A 17,040-nucleotide genomic window follows, 5' to 3' on the forward strand; every position below is an offset into this window, starting at 1 on the left:
TAGAACATATCATACCCCACCCACTCTGTGAAGCTGGACACGTCCACTTATCATACCCAGCAATAATAATTCCAGTGTGCACCAGAATAGATGGCAATGTTCCCTTGGACCTTAACATTAGAAAAACTGAGCCCACCCTTCCTGGTGCCATCTGTCCAAGAGGGCCCAAAACCCACCCAGTGAGCACAGGGAGGTTAATTTTAGACAGAATTGCTGAGTGCCTTCAGAGCCAGGCTGGGAAAGCTGTCCTTCTGCCACCACCTAGGATTTAGCAGTGCACCATGTGCTTTGTGTGAAAGCTTATTTCCATGCTGAATAAGAGCTATATTTCAAATACGGTATATTTGACCTTAATGCTCTTGATGACATAGCATGATATTTTTGAGTGTTGCCCACCAAGAAACCTTCTCCCTTTTGAATTCATACTTTAATTGATGCCTTTGTTTAAGATTTCACCTTCTTTGCATAAGATTGACATATTAAGTAGAAGCCTGAGGTGCTTGCAGTATAGAGGAGATAGTAGCTTTCCTGCTGCTGTAAATCAAGTATTCTTGAAGTACCAGTGTTAATAATAATAGTGCTTTGCAATTATACAAGGCTTTTCATCTTCAAAGTGCAAGCATTAATTCAGAAGTATATTTGTACCTGTATTCCTTCCCCATGCTTCAGGTATACAATCACCATGCAGGAAATTAAACGTGTTGTTTTTGCTTTCTGTTTAGACCAAAGGCAAATATGAATTTACAATGACTGAATATGACTCCTACTCAAATTATGAAAGCAGTGTCCTGAAGGCAAAAGCTTCACAGTCTGGCTTCGGCTTTGGTATAAAAATACCAGGAGTGTTTGAACTCGGTTACAATTCAAATGACAACAGGTTCAAGAAGTTCATTCAGAGGATGAAAAGATTTTCTTCAACTGTAAGCACTGCTCCACTTAATTCTCTGCTAACACAGCGTATGTGTGTGTGTGTTTTGGTGTGATCCGCCCTATCAGGTCAGAAGCCATGACTAGGATAAATGAAATCTTTTCCTCCTGGTTGGATTTTGCAGTTTGCATTGGTCAAGTGTTTACTAAAGCCACCAGTGCCTTCATTTGTGTTTCCAGCACCCAGGAGCTTTTCCCTTTCAGCCAGGAACCGGACTGACTGACCTCCAAAATCAGGCACAATTGAGTGCGGTCTGTCTGGCATCCTGCTGGGCATCCACATCTAGAGTTTCGTAGTGAAATCAATTTTAAAAGATTAAACGAAGAATATGGTTCAAATGGCCTCCCCTCCGTAGAGTGAACTCTCCAGCAGGAGTTGGGCTGTTCAACTGCAGGACAGCCTTGGCAATAACACAGAGCGAAATGTGCTAGCAAGCTTTCCAGGGCTTTAATTAGAGACTAACGAGTGCCATTTTATATGGGCCGATGTGGTCTGTCTGCCGAGTCCATCATTCACTAGACCAGGACACACACAGCACAAGAAACGGAGGCCACGACCACTTCCAGTCTCGTCTGCAGAGATTCGGTCGCAGCTGAGATCTGATGCACGCTTTAAACTGGCTGGAGATGCTTTAATCTATATAACTCCTAGGATTGCTTTATGAGATTCAGTCTGAGGTAGTGTGCACCATCGTTTGTTTTCTTTTTTTCTTTTTTTTATATGTTATTGCTATAAACAAATGCAGCTCTTGTCAATGGTTTAATAGCATCACTGATCTATGTCTCTCCCCTCAGTACAGAGAGCACTCGGGAATGTTGTAGTCTTGCGTGTTGCTATTAAACTTGCATTTGCTTCCTGCAAAGAGGCATTTCCCATGACAAGATCAGAGGTATATGAGAAGCACTTGCAATAGATATCCATAAAGAAATGAAATACAAAGTCTTGATTTTATTGTTTATGCTACAGGGTTCTATATTGAACCCTCCCTGGTGTGCTTGTCCTGCTGGCCCAAGCAACTGGACGCTAAATCCTTTGAACATGATGAAAGATCTCTTCTGTTCCTGACTTTTATGCCAGAAAAGGGAGATACAATATTTATCCATGTACATGTATCTATAGAGAGACATATAAATACAGTGTGTGTGCGCAAGCGTGTTTTCTTCCCTTTGAGTTGTGTTGATGGCATATTCTGTGGAGTATAAATATTAACTTGGTTCAGCCAGGGAATTACCATTTCACATATAAATCCTCATGGTTTCACGTGTCAGAATTTTTCAGGAAAGAGCTTGGGAGAGACAAAGGCTGGTCAACATTGTTAAGGGTAGAGCAGTCTCATGGGGTGCTGCTGGTGTCCTTAGGTGCTGGGTTGGTCAGAGCAGAGCCTGGAGCCTGCTTTTTCCCATGTCCCAGTCATGGCCAGAGCCATCATCTAACCCCTAATGAGTGTCTTCCCTCCTTTCCTCTCTAATACCAGTCAGAATCCTGATTTTTCAGAAACCTTACTACTGGAAGTTTTGGTTTGGCTTGATTAAAAGATTTCCAGCTGCAAACTGTTACATTCATAAACCCTGACCGGCATTAATCGTTTAACGGCAAATAACGACCCATTGTCACAAGAATGACATCCCTTGCTTCTCCTGGGTTCTCTTGTGTTTCCTGTAGTCCAGCAAATTCCTCCATGCCCATTCTGAGCTGACTGTTGCCGTTTATAAGCTGAAACCCCGAGCCCTGATGCTGCATTACGAGTTCCTGCAGAGGCTCCGTCAGCTCCCGGCAGAGTACAGCTACGGCGAGTACAGAGAGCTCTACAGAGACTACGGCACCCATTACATCACCGAGGCTACTGTTGGCGGCATCTATGAGTACACTTTAGTCGTGAACAGCAACGAGCTGCAAAAGGCAGGTGCGTGCATCTGATGGCTGTGAAAAAGCTTCGGGCCAGCTTTTGGATGGGGAAACCTCTCCGCAGGCAGCCAGTGATGGTTCAGGTCTGAGGTGAGAAAAAGAGGTGGTGGAAGAAGGAGTCAACAACTTCTCTAAGAAAGCCTGCAGGAAATACGAGGGTAGAAGTGCTTTATGGCAGTGAATTAGGAGCCTGGTTTTCAAAGCATACCCAGCAGCATCTAGCTCTCAAGCTGTGGGTGCTGCCAATTCACAAAAGAAAGGGCCCTGTAGCAAGCATTTTAGTCGACACAGTTTGGAGGCTGGCAAGATGTTGAGATGAATGATAGTCATGCAGCTTAACGCTTTTCTTAGCTTTGAAAACCTTCGCCCAAGTTCTTCCATTGCCTTTCAAGTGACGGCTTTGAAACACCTTTAGCCTCGAGACCTTTTGCAGCGTGTAGGAAACAGTAAATAATTTTCTGGGTGACTCTTGTGCCTGACATTGCTCTTGCTCTTTGACTCCGGCTTCCTTTTTTGCGAGAAATGATGATTGTTGTGTAGGATAGAACAAGCCGTGTGACATTAATCAATAGCTGCACTCTCTTATTTGTTCATTGGCATGGGAGTGAGTAACTGCCTTTGCTGTCTATTTGCAAAAGCGTTTAGTGGACTCTGCTCAGTCTGTTTGCTCTTCTGCTGCCTAAGAAGTTGCTTATCTGGTAGTCAGACACAGCCCAGAGGGACAGAATTTAGATTCATGTGGCCCCATTTCTCAGCTGTTTCTCGTCACAAGCCACGTTTGTTTGGACTAATGTGTGTTATTGTTTGCATCAAAATGCTGCCTGTCAGCGTGTGCTGACCTGGCTCAGGATCCTGCAGTAGCACCCAGCTTTTCGCGCTAAACCCAGTGCTGAGCTGGGCTCGAAGTTCTCAGCAGGGCTGGGTAGGTCCAGGCTGAGAATTCATTTTTTTTCCCTTTAAATCCATCCTTATATTTGTACTGTCTGTGCTGGAAATCAAGTCTTTTTGCAGATCTAGTGTCACATGGTTGATACTTGCACTGCTCTCACATTTACTCTTAATATGCCAGATGTGTCTGTAGTTCATGATTTGGTACTTTCTGTGGCAAAGATGGCTGGAGAGACATCTGGACTGTGCTGTACAAGGATGTCAGAAGACTGAATCCTGCATTCAGGTGCCTATGGATGGATGATGAACATTAGTAGGGGCCATCCTGCGTCAACCCAAAACTCAGTGCATCCTCTTTTCTAATTTAGAAACTGGCCAATATTGGGTGTATGAGAAGAGCTTAGGAACAGGACAGTCACACAGCGACACTTGTAGCATCAAAACATGAGTTTAACTAAAAAAGTAAAGCATTCAGGAAAACACCGAGGGTTGCAACAAAAAAAAAAGCAGAGAAAGTAGAGAGATACATGAGTGCTGTATCTGGTATTTCACCATGATATCCCATAAATATCCCTGAGTGTCAGGACAGCAGGGAATTTGGAGGAAGGTTTTTGGGACAAACATATGAAGGATTTGCAGATCTTTAGGGCAAATTCTTATGTCCCAAGAAAAAATATTATAGCAGAGTTTCACGGAGAAACTTCCATGGAATGATTAAGGCTGCTCTGGCAGCAAAGAATTAAGATATGAATGAGCAAAGGGAGGAAAAACTGCTTCATCTGTTACTCTTAAAAAGCCTGTATCCTGATGGTGGGGATGGGTGATGGGCCGTCCTCTGTCAAAGACTTTTGGCATTTAAGTCACAGGCCAGGGTCCCACCAGTACAGCTGAGTTGGTAATTTAAAACCTCCTCTTCCAGCATTTCCCTCTCATTTGCACATTCAAAGTGTCAGAGTTCTGTAAAATGTAGAGATTTTATTTTGTATAGATCTGTTCAATATCCAAACAAAAGGCTTCTTCATCTCATCTTTTTTTCCCAAAGGAAAAATATTTATCAACTCTCATTTTCCATGTATGTGGACATAAAACATCAAACAATTGTACTGAAACTTTGCAATTTTTTTGGTGTGTATTTCAGGTTATTCTCTGAGCGATGTCCAGAAATGTGCACAGTATGGCTTTAACATTGGTGCAAATATTTTTTGGGTCTATGTGAATCCTAGAATAACTGAAGCCAGTTGTAAATCCCTTTTAAAAGAGATTGGAGGTAAGTTTGAAACAATTCTGCCCCTTGATTTCTAGGCTTTGTCATGGGGAAAAGAAGATTTTGTGATCTTGCCTGCCTGAAAGATTTCCCCACTCCCTCACAGCTGCTTCTGAGTCTGCTGACTAACCCCAGCCAAGCTTCACAGAGGTGTAGATGTCTCAAAGCTTGGGGTTTTTTGCAAGATTTTCTTTTCTGGGCTGACAAGAAATAGCTGCTCGGTGTCCCGGGGAGAAGCAGGGACAGATCAGACATTACCTGCCCGGCTGGTGCTGTGTTGCCAACCCACCCACCTCTCAGCAGAGGAGCCCAGTGTGCCTCTTTTTGCACCCAAAAGAAGGCCCAAATGGGTGTTGTGGGAGTCTCGGGAGGCAAATGGGAAGCTGGAGGTGTTATAGAATCATAGAATTGTCAGGGTTGGAAGGGACCTTAAAGATCATCAAGTTCCAACCCCCTTGCCTTGAGCAGGGACATCTCCCGCTAGATCAGGCTGCCTAGTGTTGCAGCAAGCGGAAGGACCTGCAAGATTATAACCGTAGGGACGGAATTTAGGGGAGAGAGAGAGAGGATGCAGGAGAAGAGGATGGGGGCGTTGCTTCAAGGGAGCATGAGGGACGGAGGAGACACAGAACAGGAAAGCAAGACTTCGGATGTGGAACGCTTGTGGCCTTTTTCCTCTGCCCTGTCTCTGGGGTGGGTGATATATAGGGGTGTTTCACTGTTAGCTTGTATCTCAGCTGCAATCCCCAAAGACTTACCAGAGCAGAGCTGGCCACTTTCTGAATGCATTTTTGCAGACAGCACCACCAAAAAGCGATACGTGGAAGATTTCATCGTCCTTGTTCGTGGCGGAGCGAGCGAGCACGTTGCCACCTTGGCTTACAGAGACCTGCCAACGGCTGCGCTCATGCAGGAGTGGGGAGATGCTGTCCAGTACAACCCCGAAATCATAAAGATAAAGGTACTGTCTCCATCACTTCATTAAAGCTTCACTTGGCTGAGTGCCCTGGAGAACTCTATGTTTAAATAAACATGATTTAGGAAAAAACACGCAGGGAAATTCCCAGGGCAAATAACAAACCTATACTGCGCAGCTTAGTTTCTCCAAGACCAGATATTCAGAAAATCAAAGGTGTGATGTGTTAAAAAGGGTTTGTTTGGAAGAACACGAGGTCAAGAGCTTTAACCCTTCTAACGTGGCTGTGCAGATGGGAAGGCTTGCTGCCTGCCAAGCAGGTCAGATGATCCACCTGTTTTACCAGTGTATCACTGATCAAAAATACATACAATCATAGAATGGTTTGGGTCAGAAAGGACCCAAAGGCCATCTAGTCCAACACCCACTGCAGTGAGCAGGGACATCTTTAATTAGCTCAGGGTGCTTAGAGCCCTGTCTCACCTCACCTTGAATGGTTCCAGGGATGGAGCTTCTACCACCTCTCTGGGCAGTGTATCTGGCAGCATATATTTTCCAAGGACTTCTGTTTTCTCAAAATTTCTCCTGCCTTCTGTGAGCACCAGTGACAATCTAGCAATAATTCTCTCTTTCAAAAAGTCAAGAAGTTCAGTAAACACGCCTGGGTGTTTTGTGCAGCTTTGCTACACCTTAAAAATATGACTTAGTTTTGGAAAAGTCAAGGGGTTTTGATCCTGAAGAGTTTTAGAAATGCAAGGCACTGTAAAAGTTAAAAAAAAAAAAGTGAGCAGAGTATGTAGCAATTCTGCATCATCATTTTTTATGTTGAAATAAGTTCCCTTTGAGTACAAAGATGCAAGAGACCATCCTTTTAAACAGGACTGGTAGTGGCAGAAGTTGATTTTCTCACTGTATAATTGGTTTTCATTGTAAAATTTCATTTTAGAAGAAATATTTGTATTTGTAAAAGGTGTTTGTTTCTCATTGTGAATCCTGAGTTTTCATTTAAAAAAAAAAAAAAGAAAAAAAAAAAGAAGAGGTGAATTCTAAAAAATACAAAGCAAAGCAAAGACCAGTAACTGGGAAATACAGCCAGTGCCTGTCGAGTGCTTGCTGCGGCAGAGGTGGCTTTTCCAAGCCCCTGATGCGCTGTGGATTCCAGAAATGCCCTGGGAGGTTTCCAGGCAAGAGACAACAGAAATGCAACCCTCCACTTTAGATTCCACAAGAAAGTGCCATGTTCTTTGTCTTGCCTGGCACCAGTGACCAGGCTGCCCAGTGGAAAGCCTCAGACAGATGTAATTTGGATGTGGTATCTATAATCCTTCATTTCCATAGTGATATCCCCGTGGGGCTTGAAGATCAAAAGTAGCAGCAGAGTGTGACTAAATGTCAGCACAAGAATGCTTAGTTAGGGAAAACTAAAGCAAATCAGTTCATAAATCACCTGCTGAAGGGACTTGGCAGGTCACTCGTAGCATGTTTCCTCATTTGTATGATCTGAATTCAAAAAGCAAAGTATGGATCACAGGTAATTGATGAAGAGTGGATGTACGGCAGGAGGAAATGAGCAGGTTTTTTTTTTTTAATTGAAACATTCTTCTATTTCTTGTGGTTTGAGCCTGTGATAGCAGTGGGGTGATCATTCGTGCTGTATGGCAGGCATCACTATAGCAAGGGTGGGAATTTGGGATGGATCCTCTGGCGACACGTGCCAATGTCATCCCACTGGCATTGGTGGGTGACTGGCAATATTGAGACCACACTTTAACTTTCCCTGGTTCTCAGGAAAAGAATAAATGAGCGAGTCAAACTCTATGCACGTTCACCGTGTTGTGCCCCCCCTTGTCTTCTCCCACCGACCCCATCTGCAGCTGAAGCTCACAGTCCTCTCCCAGCTGAAGGCAGGGATAACCCTCATCTTGGCTTTTCAATGTGAAAAATCAGCCTTGAAATTTAGAGGAGGTTCCAGTGGAAGTGCAGATCTGAATGCCTGTGACCGTGTGTCTCTGGCTGTGCCATGTAGGAAGAGTGAAGGGGACTTCTGTGGGTGGGGTTTGGGGGAACCTTTTTAAAACTGGAGGAAGGGAGCACTCAGGAGACGTAAGGTGGAGCAAATCTGATCTGAAAATGTCAGTATCAGGAAAAACGGATGAGAAAGGATTTAATGAAACTTCTGGGACACGTTGCCCATTTGTGAGCTCACGGTAGGGCTGTTTCATGTCGTTCTGCGTTTGGTGCTGTAAATGGAGTGGAGGATCCCTGTAGATGTTCCTGACATTGCAGCCTTGTTTAAGGAATTATTAATGGGAAACCTGGAGCCTGATACCACAAGGCTTTCATTTCCCTCGCTGACTGAGCCCTGAGATGCTCACGCCATCCTCAACTTGGAAATGAGCGCAGTTTCTTCCCTCCCTTCAGGCAGAGCCCCTGTCTCAGCTGGTGACTCCAACCGACTTCACCAACGCAGTCACAATAAAAGAAAATCTCCGACGGGCTCTTGAGGAGTTTCAGCTGGAGACCAGTTCCTGTCGCTGCGCTCCGTGCCACGGCAACGGCATCCCCTTTCTGCAAGGTAAAAGCTGTCTTTCTGCAGGGTAAAAGGTGTTTTGCACCTCTTCTCTCACCTCTAAAGAGAAATGGGCTGGGAATTTATGGGTAGGGTTGACGAATAATCTGTGCTCCTTAGTTTCTCCTGTCATTTCTTTTTCAAGTAATTAATTAATTACTGTTTTTAAGTTGGCCTATTTGTAGAGTGCCACCAGCAAGTAAAGACAGTGAAATCAAGGGATGTGTCTTTTTAATGGGAGTGACCATCTGTATCAGTTTTGTGGAAGGAATTTGTTCCTTTTCAATTATGCATTAAAAAAAAAAAAACCAACTTGACATCCTTAAGTCTTCTCCTTTGCTTTTAAGATTGCTTCTATCCTCCTAGAGAAGTGACTAGTCTCAGCATTAATTAGTGTTTGTAAAAGTGTTTTGAAGATGAAAAGCACTATATAAGTGCCAAGCACAGTTATCACCGTCACCCCCCCTCCCCGTTTCTAATAGAAGCTGTCCTCCTTTGTAAGCAGGCTGTGATTTAAAAATGAAGGGGAAAAATAATCAAATTGAATGAAAACCTGCACTGCCTAAACAGAGATATATGATGTGATGAGAGCTTCTAACAAAGGGACCATTTTATCAAGTGCCTAATTCCAATCTACATCTGCAAAAGTCCTGATGACAATCGTTATCGTCTAACTGCATCTAATGCAGAAACATGCTTCAGGTACTAGCGAGCTGATTGTATCACTTAAACGATTCGTCTCATGATTGCCCTTCTTTAAATAACTTTTTAAGGGGCTGAGTCAGGTTAGCGTTTGCTTTAGGATCTTCTCAACAAGAGGTTGTAAATGACCATTTATTTTCTCAAGTGGGAGCCAGGTTACATGGACTTTCCCTCTGCCGCCGAGCCAAGCTGGGATGCTCCTGGCCTGGGTGCTCCCTGCAGTTCGCTCCCTCCCAACTCTAAGATGTCTCTTTTGGAGAGGAACAGGGGGATTGGAAGTCTCTAATCTCACCATCCCTGTTTGCTTTCAGGAACCAAATGTGAATGCATGTGTCCCCTTGGCTACAGTGGCACTGCCTGCGAGATCAGCAAGCGGAGAGGTAAGAGGGACCGTCCCCACTTTCAGTCCTGGCTGTGTTTAAGGGTGTCCAGGAAAGGTGACTGATGGATTGGGAGTGATGCCCCGCGCTGGCTGTCCACACTCTGCACAGAGGGTTAGGGCCACCCGCAAAGGTGGCAGATAGTCTTTGCCTGCCCTCTTCTAAAAGTCTTTATGCTTGGAGGAGCTGGCTTTGCTTTTGCAGTTCAAAGCTGCGTAAACACGCTTTGCAATTGTATCAAAATACCATCTCCTGCCTAATTTACAATCCATGACAAGCCTCAGGTCGCCTCCAACAGCTCTGTTTCCTACATTTTTCCCTTTGATACAGCCAGTGTGTTGCAAACTGTTTTCCCCTAGATATGCTACCATGCATTTTAATCTTAAAATCTTATTATGTTGTTTTGAAGCATTTACTAATGTTTCTTGGTCACTTTATATCACTTCTGTCTGCTGACTGATGTTCTTAACTCCTTCTAGTTTAGGATGATCTGTGAATTTAACCATTTTGTGTACTTCTTCCCACTCATTAATTTAGATGCTAAATAATACCAGATCTCAGGCACCCAGAGCTCTGGCACCATCCCACAATTAGATGCCCTGCATTTATCAATGGTTTTTGTTTACCGTCTTTTATCCAATTCTCGTTCTGCATGGCTGTGTCCTGACTAAGCCAGGCTGAAATACGTTTTAAGCCAGGATTTCGCTGAGCAGAAGGTGAATTTTGTAGGTGTTTCTAAGGAAATCCGTGGAGCCATAATCCATGGAGTCACTTACACCTTGTTCCAGTCTGCTTCCCGCACGCATGATCACATCCGACCCTCCCAAAGACTCGCATCCATCCACTTGTCAACATGTAACTTCCTTTCTCACTCCCCTTTCCTCTTTGTACGTATTGCCTTCGTGTTCGGCTCCGTGATTCTCACAATTTTGAATTTATGTCACTCACGTGCTCAGGGTCCAGAAGAAACAGTGTAATAGGAAAAGCAGTGGATAGAAAGCTGAATATTCAAGATGTTGTTCACTGAAGAAGAACATGTTAACATTTCCCTTAGCACCTCGAAATGTGACTGACACGAGCTTGGTTTTGCCGTTTGCCTTACCTAGGCTTGGACTAAGTCGGAGGGAGGAACATCCTACAAGCAAACATAAAGCTAATTGATGATTTTTTTCCTTGTCCTCTCTGCATAAAGTGTAGTTTGAACAAGCACCAGAAACGCTGAACTGAGAATTAACATCCTTAAAACGGTCACTCTTTGTTAATGACTCAACTATATTGTTGGTGTGGACAGGGACAGAGCTGTTTGTATTTAAATATGGTTCATGGAAGCTGACAGCTCTGCCCATGGAGAAAGCTGCTTTATTCTGACAATCTTTTCTGGCTTTGGGTTTTTTTCCAGATGCTGCTATTAATGGAAACTGGGGTTGCTGGGCCAGCTGGTCTCCGTGTTCGGGAGGTCAACGAGCAAGGAGGCGACAGTGCAACAACCCTGCCCTGCAGGACGGCGGTTCATCATGCTCAGGGCCAGATGCTGAGACAGTTGCTTGCTAGAGGCAATGCTTAGGAACTTACACAAAACCGATGAGCAGTTTGCAAACTGAGTGGGATGGTGTTACCTGACGGGGTCCCTAAGTTGGCTTCGCTCTGCTTATGAGTCTCATCCCATGGAGTTGGAAACATTCCAGAGGGATGTGTGTTTGCAATTGTCCCATGGGATGGGATGTGCTTACTGTTCTTAATATTTTGACTTTTCTCTGTCTTTATTGCAATGGGCTAACTGAGACAAGCTTTATCTCCCACCTTGTTTGGTAGCTGTATGACTTTAAGTTTCACTGTCTTGTTTTTGAAGGTTCCTTTCAGATAGGAACAGACCGTTTGATCTTTATGTGCACCAGAACATGCGTTGGCATGCAGCTTCTGTGAAGACAGCTGTGTCATATGGAGCAAAATACAGCATATTAAAGTCAAAATCTCAGTGATTACAATAGTATCTCATGGGACATTTAAAGCCACTGTGCCTCGCTACTCCATTTTCCCAATTTATCTTATTTAGCTTGTCTGTTGTATTAGAAATTGTCTTGAAGGAGTGAAAACTGAATTGTGAAGAGCAGTCTGGTGACACCAGAGTGTCGTTAGACTGTATAGCAGTTGCTCTCCTGCCTCAGCAGTGAGCTTCCTATTGTGTGTTTCTGAAGTAGAAGAGATACGCTGAGAGTATCGGATGCATCCCGGTGTGCTCGGATATGCCGACACGTGGTTTCTTGGGCAGGTCAGAGGGATGGTACTAGAATGGGGAGCTGGAAAGCCTGTATCTCAGCAGCTCTGACACTAGTCCTCTCAGGTGGACATCCAAGATGGAGAATGTTTGCTATGAAAAGAGCAAAAGCAAAGTGAACTGTTTTCCCTTTGTTCCCATCCCTAGAGCTGTGCATGTAATCCAGGTCAAACAAAAGAGGGACTTGTGCTCTTTCATGACTGACCTGAGCCTGGATCATTCCAGGGACTTAGAGAATCACACAGAATCACAGAATGTTCGGGGCTGGAAGGGACCTCAAAAGATCATCTAGTCCAACCCTCTTGCCAGATCAGGATCACCTGCAGTAGGTCACACACCTCCTCCAGCTTTGTGGTGGTGATTGGTTCTTGCAGAGACATTTGGTGGGGCATGCTGTGAAATAGCCAGCAATAGCTTTGCTCCGGGAATATGATTCCATCAGTGCAAAGTTCTTCATAAGTGTTGTGAGTCTTCTAACATCGGCAAGGTCAAACATTCTCCTGAGGGTTTTTAGCAATGATGGTGATGATGGGTTGGTATCGCCAGCTCCTCTCCTTTCAGGCTGACGTTGTCTAAATGTAATTCTTGTAAGAACAGCTCAGGCTCTCTGACATCTGAACAATGGAACATGCATTTAGTTGTAGCCCTCATGCCGCCTCCACACTTATTGACAAGGTTCCTGTGACAGCTCTAAGAAAGGAAGAGCACATTGCATATGTAAAAAGAAGAGCGCTCTGTACTCATTATGAGCTTCATAATTGAGCTGCCAATGCAAAATATTTCCACTATCCACCGTGTAACTGTGATATCTTTTGTGTGGTAGAAATTTGCCAAGAGGTTTATTTTGGGTCCTGGTGAAAGAGGTCACTGCTTATGCGAAGTATGATGTACTTCAAAGCTTTTTAAAGCTCTGCAGCAGAGGACCCTGATCATGGTTCATGGGTGTCTGTGAGGACACATCCTGCAGTGCAGTCGCCTGCCCTTCTTGAGAAGCCTCAATGTAAGCTGATTAAGGAACTTTATCAGGTAAATCGAGTGACTTTTATAGGTTTGGCCACCTTTCCTGATCTTCAGGCTGGAGTGAGTCCTCTGACACGTAGCCACAGCGCATCTGTCCACTGCTGCAGCAAGCAGAGCCAAAAGGAGCAGCCTAAATTTGGATTGTTGTTCCCAGATCACAATAGCTCAGATTTTTTTTGAGGTGGCGATACCTGGGTTTGGATACTTGGGTGGGGTTTTTTTTGGAGGAAGAGAGATTTGACAATCTTCAAGATCAGCAGGATAGTCTAACTGAAATATGGTTTCAGTAGGAGTTGAATATTGAGCCTATAGGCTTAGAATCCTCCCATAAAGGGCATAACTTTATTTTGTCTTTGTGATTTTGTGCTTTGATTCAACAAACTAATGATTTATTATAACCTGGAGTGTAATAAAGAAAGCTGTGCTGAAGCTTTTATTGTTTCATTTTGGTATGCATTAAATTTTGGTACTATCTTTTACTGGTGTTTCTAACTGTGTAAGTTCAGATTAATAACCCACGTATGAAAACTTGGGAAGGCTGCAGGCACGATGCATGGCATGCACTGATCTCCCTTTTCTCTGTTAAGACACTTGTCTCAGTAGGCTTTACTCCATCCCATATTATATTTTCATAAACCCTATGTTTATGACAAAAAAAAAAAACAACATGGGGAAGCTGTATTTTTAATGCCTCCCTGCTTGAAGTCATTGCAAGCGAGCTGCCAAACAGGTATTTTTGGTAAGTTGTAATCATCACATCCAGCTTTCCAAGGACAAAACCAACTTGACTCTTGCAGCCCCCAACATCTCCATCAGGAATGGGTAAATCAGGCTTGTTTCCAGCCTGGATTCGCCTGCTTTCTGTCTTTTGGTGTCATGCAGACATTTTACGTTTGCCTGTGGCGCTGGGATGTGGTCTGGGCTGTGGCTGGGGACTTGCAAACCCTGTGGCAGGTGTAGTAGTATTACTAAATCACTTCACCACACTCCCTTTTCTCCTGCTATCAGACATATATAGTTGTTCCTCTCCAGGTTCTCTCACAGATGGAGAGATTTTGTTGAAAGCAACCCAGCGAGTCCATGCAGAGGTGTTAAGAGTCCCCAGATATCCAGCTCCTAGTTCTTCTACCTTGATGGCTAAAGAGCCCAGTGCCAGATTTCAGGTCAAATTATGCCTGCAGATTTGTCTGCCTTTTGTATTGTATTTAACACCCCCCTGCTTCTGTAAAGCAACAAAACTAGAGATGAAGACAGTAATTATTGGCTTTATAAGCATATATTTTTTACTTATTTGTAATGCAGCACCAAGGGTCCCACTGTGTTGGGAACGATAGAGCAGCACAACAAATCCCAGTTCCTCCCCAAACTCTCCAGAATTGGGCGTTTCTTTTGATTCAGGGTTTAGGGCTTTTTTTGAGGGGGTAGGATTAAATGTTTCATATCTTCCTGTGCCACTGCTTTATGCTGCGCGAAGAGGCAGGCAATAATTTCTAAGCTGTTCATGCCGGGGAGTTTTTCCCTGCTCTGAAATCTCAGGCTCCGAGGGATGCGGCCACGGGTGGATGGTCGGTGTGACATTGACCCCGAAGTAGGAGCCAGCTCTGTCTCAGGCACTGCCCTTATCTGCCCTTCTCTTCGCTGGTTATCTGGAGTCTGCACCTTGCAACCTCAGATGTATTGTCATCAATCATTTGCTGTTTTCTTTTTGCGTACTGGCTCTTCTCTGCCCTTCCTTTGTTAATAACCCAGTTTGCCTATATCCCTAAAAATATCTGATTGCGATACCATTTATCCAAAGCAGCATACATCCATCATGTACTTATGAGCGAGATAAACAAGGTCTCCTGGGAAATATGCCGCGAGAAATATATAGGATAAATAACTATATCAAATGTATGTCAGTGTTCAAGAGGGGAAAATCCATTCATTAAAACCAGGGTGGAACTGCAGTGTTTTATTGTACCCTCTGAGCTTTTAGTTTAAGTAAGAAATGGACATTTTTGCTGCTTATCTCATCTAGCGCAACTCTCCAGCTGTGCACTTCAGCATGAGATATATTAGCTTCTTTGAGTGACATTGTAAATGTGTAATTGCTTGTAATATTTTTTTTTTTTCCTCCGGACCTTACAGGCAGCTGCTTCCTTTCTTTTACCTTCAGCTTTGCTGCTCCTGAGTTTTCAGCCATGTGGATGTCAGAGCCCTGGATGCAGCAAGGGTCTGCTACCGAGGGATGTCTTGGGCGTTGGAAGGAAACCCTTTGGTTTGTATTTCTTTGCCGTGGGTTGTGAGGTGAAGGATGAGCTCTACCCCACACATATCCTCGCTTTCATGTCTCTGCTCCAACACGGTGATGTTCAAAGTGGGAGGTGGACAACCGCAGGCGAATCCCAGCTTTTCTTGCTTGATGGTATTTCACATGCGGTGTCTTTTATCACTTGGGTTTGTGCTTTTTTTTTGGTGGTTCTCCAGCCTGTGATCTATCCTTCTAGAAATGACTCTAAAAGCTGCAGGTGCAGGTTGCCTTCGTGCAGTCCTCATCCCTCCCGTGCCTCCAAGGCATCAAATTTTTCTATTTATTCATTTCTTCCCTCTGGTCACAAAAAGAGCGTTCTCAGCTTTCTAACTAAGGTGACTTTATACTCATTTACTTTCTGGCATTTTCCTGAGCCCTAAGCAGTCGGTGTAAAAGTAAGAATCACCTGTGAGCCAAACTAGTTCTTGGTGTCAGAGCAGTGGCTCCTGTTTCTACCCAATATGCCAGCCCAACACCAAGAGTATTGATAAAACCGCCGACGGGAAAATCTGTTGTGATCCTACATTTCACATTCCTTTGGGGATGTCATACTGATTCGTGGGTGCTTCACATTGCTGCGTTCTCCCAGCACAGAAGACATCAGGTTCAAGCCCTTGGGAGCAAACTTCATCTCTGGGCAAATGTCACCTTTATCCAGAAAAGAAAAGTTGGCAAAAAGGCCACAGCTTTACCATTCACAATAGGGATTTTTCACAGAACTCAGTGTTTGAGACAACGTGGTCTGTTGTTCTCATACACAAAACAGCCTATCGTTTCATTTCCAGGCAAAAGAGGAATGGTGAAAAAATTGTCCTCTGGCAACCGTGCGCACAAAAGAAAATACGAGGCCAGATCTTCAGGTAGCATAAATCAGCCGCGGCGAAGGAGCGACACTGATTTACATCAGCTAAGTGTCAGACTCTAAATCACCACTGACACGCTGTTGAAAAACAAGCATTTCCAAGAACCAGAGCTATAGTTGAGCAATTTCTTTCCCTGCGCCGTGATTCCTTTCTACTACCTCTTTCCATTCAAATGTATATAGAAGTGCTCCTTTGTGCTTTGAGGTTTTGTTGCTGTTGTTGCTTTTCATAATGTCTGATTCCTTCTCAGGGCTGGATTTTATTTTTTTTCCCCTTCTTTCAGTGTAATGAAAAGCACAGTAAAATGAAGTGCCATTCACCCTCTGTCCACCCCAGGTTTTTGTGGCAGTTCATTAAGAAGAGGGAGCTGTGGGCTCTTGCCGTGGTCTCTAGACACAGTTCAATACTGTGTGTATTCTTGTGCCGAGATTTACGTCCTAGATTCAAAAAAGCCCCTTAAATCAAGCAGCCCGTTAGCATCTTCTCTGTCTCTGGGTTCCTGGGAGATAAAATGCTGGCTTGCTAACAGTCAATCCATCACTGATCTAAAAGAGGAGTAGCCTTTGCTTATGTGTGAACATGCTTTGCTAAATGGTTGCATTTGAGCTTCTCATTTTATTTATTTATTTAAGGTTCATCATCCATTTGGGTTCACATTTCTCGATGCTTGAGCATCTTTAGGCTTAAGCTTCCTCCCATGCAAGGCAGTGTATGGCTTTGCTGTAAATGCAGCCCTGGCAATACTCTGGACTTAAAAATCCAATAGTGTCAATCTATAAATGTTTCGTGGTACACCTGTCAATACCAACTGCTTAAAAATGCAAGGATCATGGCCTTTTATATGTTTTCCAAAGGCAAATATAAAAACTTAATGCGAGTCAAGCCTATTTATGTAAACACCTTCAGTAAATTTATTTCATGAGACATTCTAATGGTCACCCACCAGCAAAGCCACCTGTGTGGCATCTCCACCATCTCCTCTGTTGCAGCTGTGCCACTGTGAGCTGGTGGGACACCCATCACATCTCATGGGGCAA

General features: G+C 44.0%; 1 protein-coding gene across 1 annotated transcript; it reads left to right on the forward strand.

Moving 5' to 3' along the window:
* Window positions 1–722: 722 nt before the first annotated feature.
* Window positions 723–11,103, forward strand: C8B (complement component 8, beta polypeptide; the record flags this gene model as incomplete). The annotated part of the gene is made up of 7 exons (XM_009869651.1): window positions 723–920; window positions 2,591–2,831; window positions 4,860–4,988; window positions 5,783–5,946; window positions 8,323–8,476; window positions 9,484–9,552; window positions 10,952–11,103. Coding segments are annotated over 7 exons (1,107 nt in total), but the record flags the coding sequence as incomplete, so codon positions are not given.
* Between the last annotated feature and the right edge of the window lie 5,937 nt (window positions 11,104–17,040).

The sequence above is a fragment of the Apaloderma vittatum genome, unplaced genomic scaffold (genome assembly GCF_000703405.1).
Source record: "Apaloderma vittatum isolate BGI_N311 unplaced genomic scaffold, ASM70340v1 scaffold9720, whole genome shotgun sequence".
Lineage (NCBI taxonomy): Eukaryota > Metazoa > Chordata > Aves > Trogoniformes > Trogonidae > Apaloderma > Apaloderma vittatum.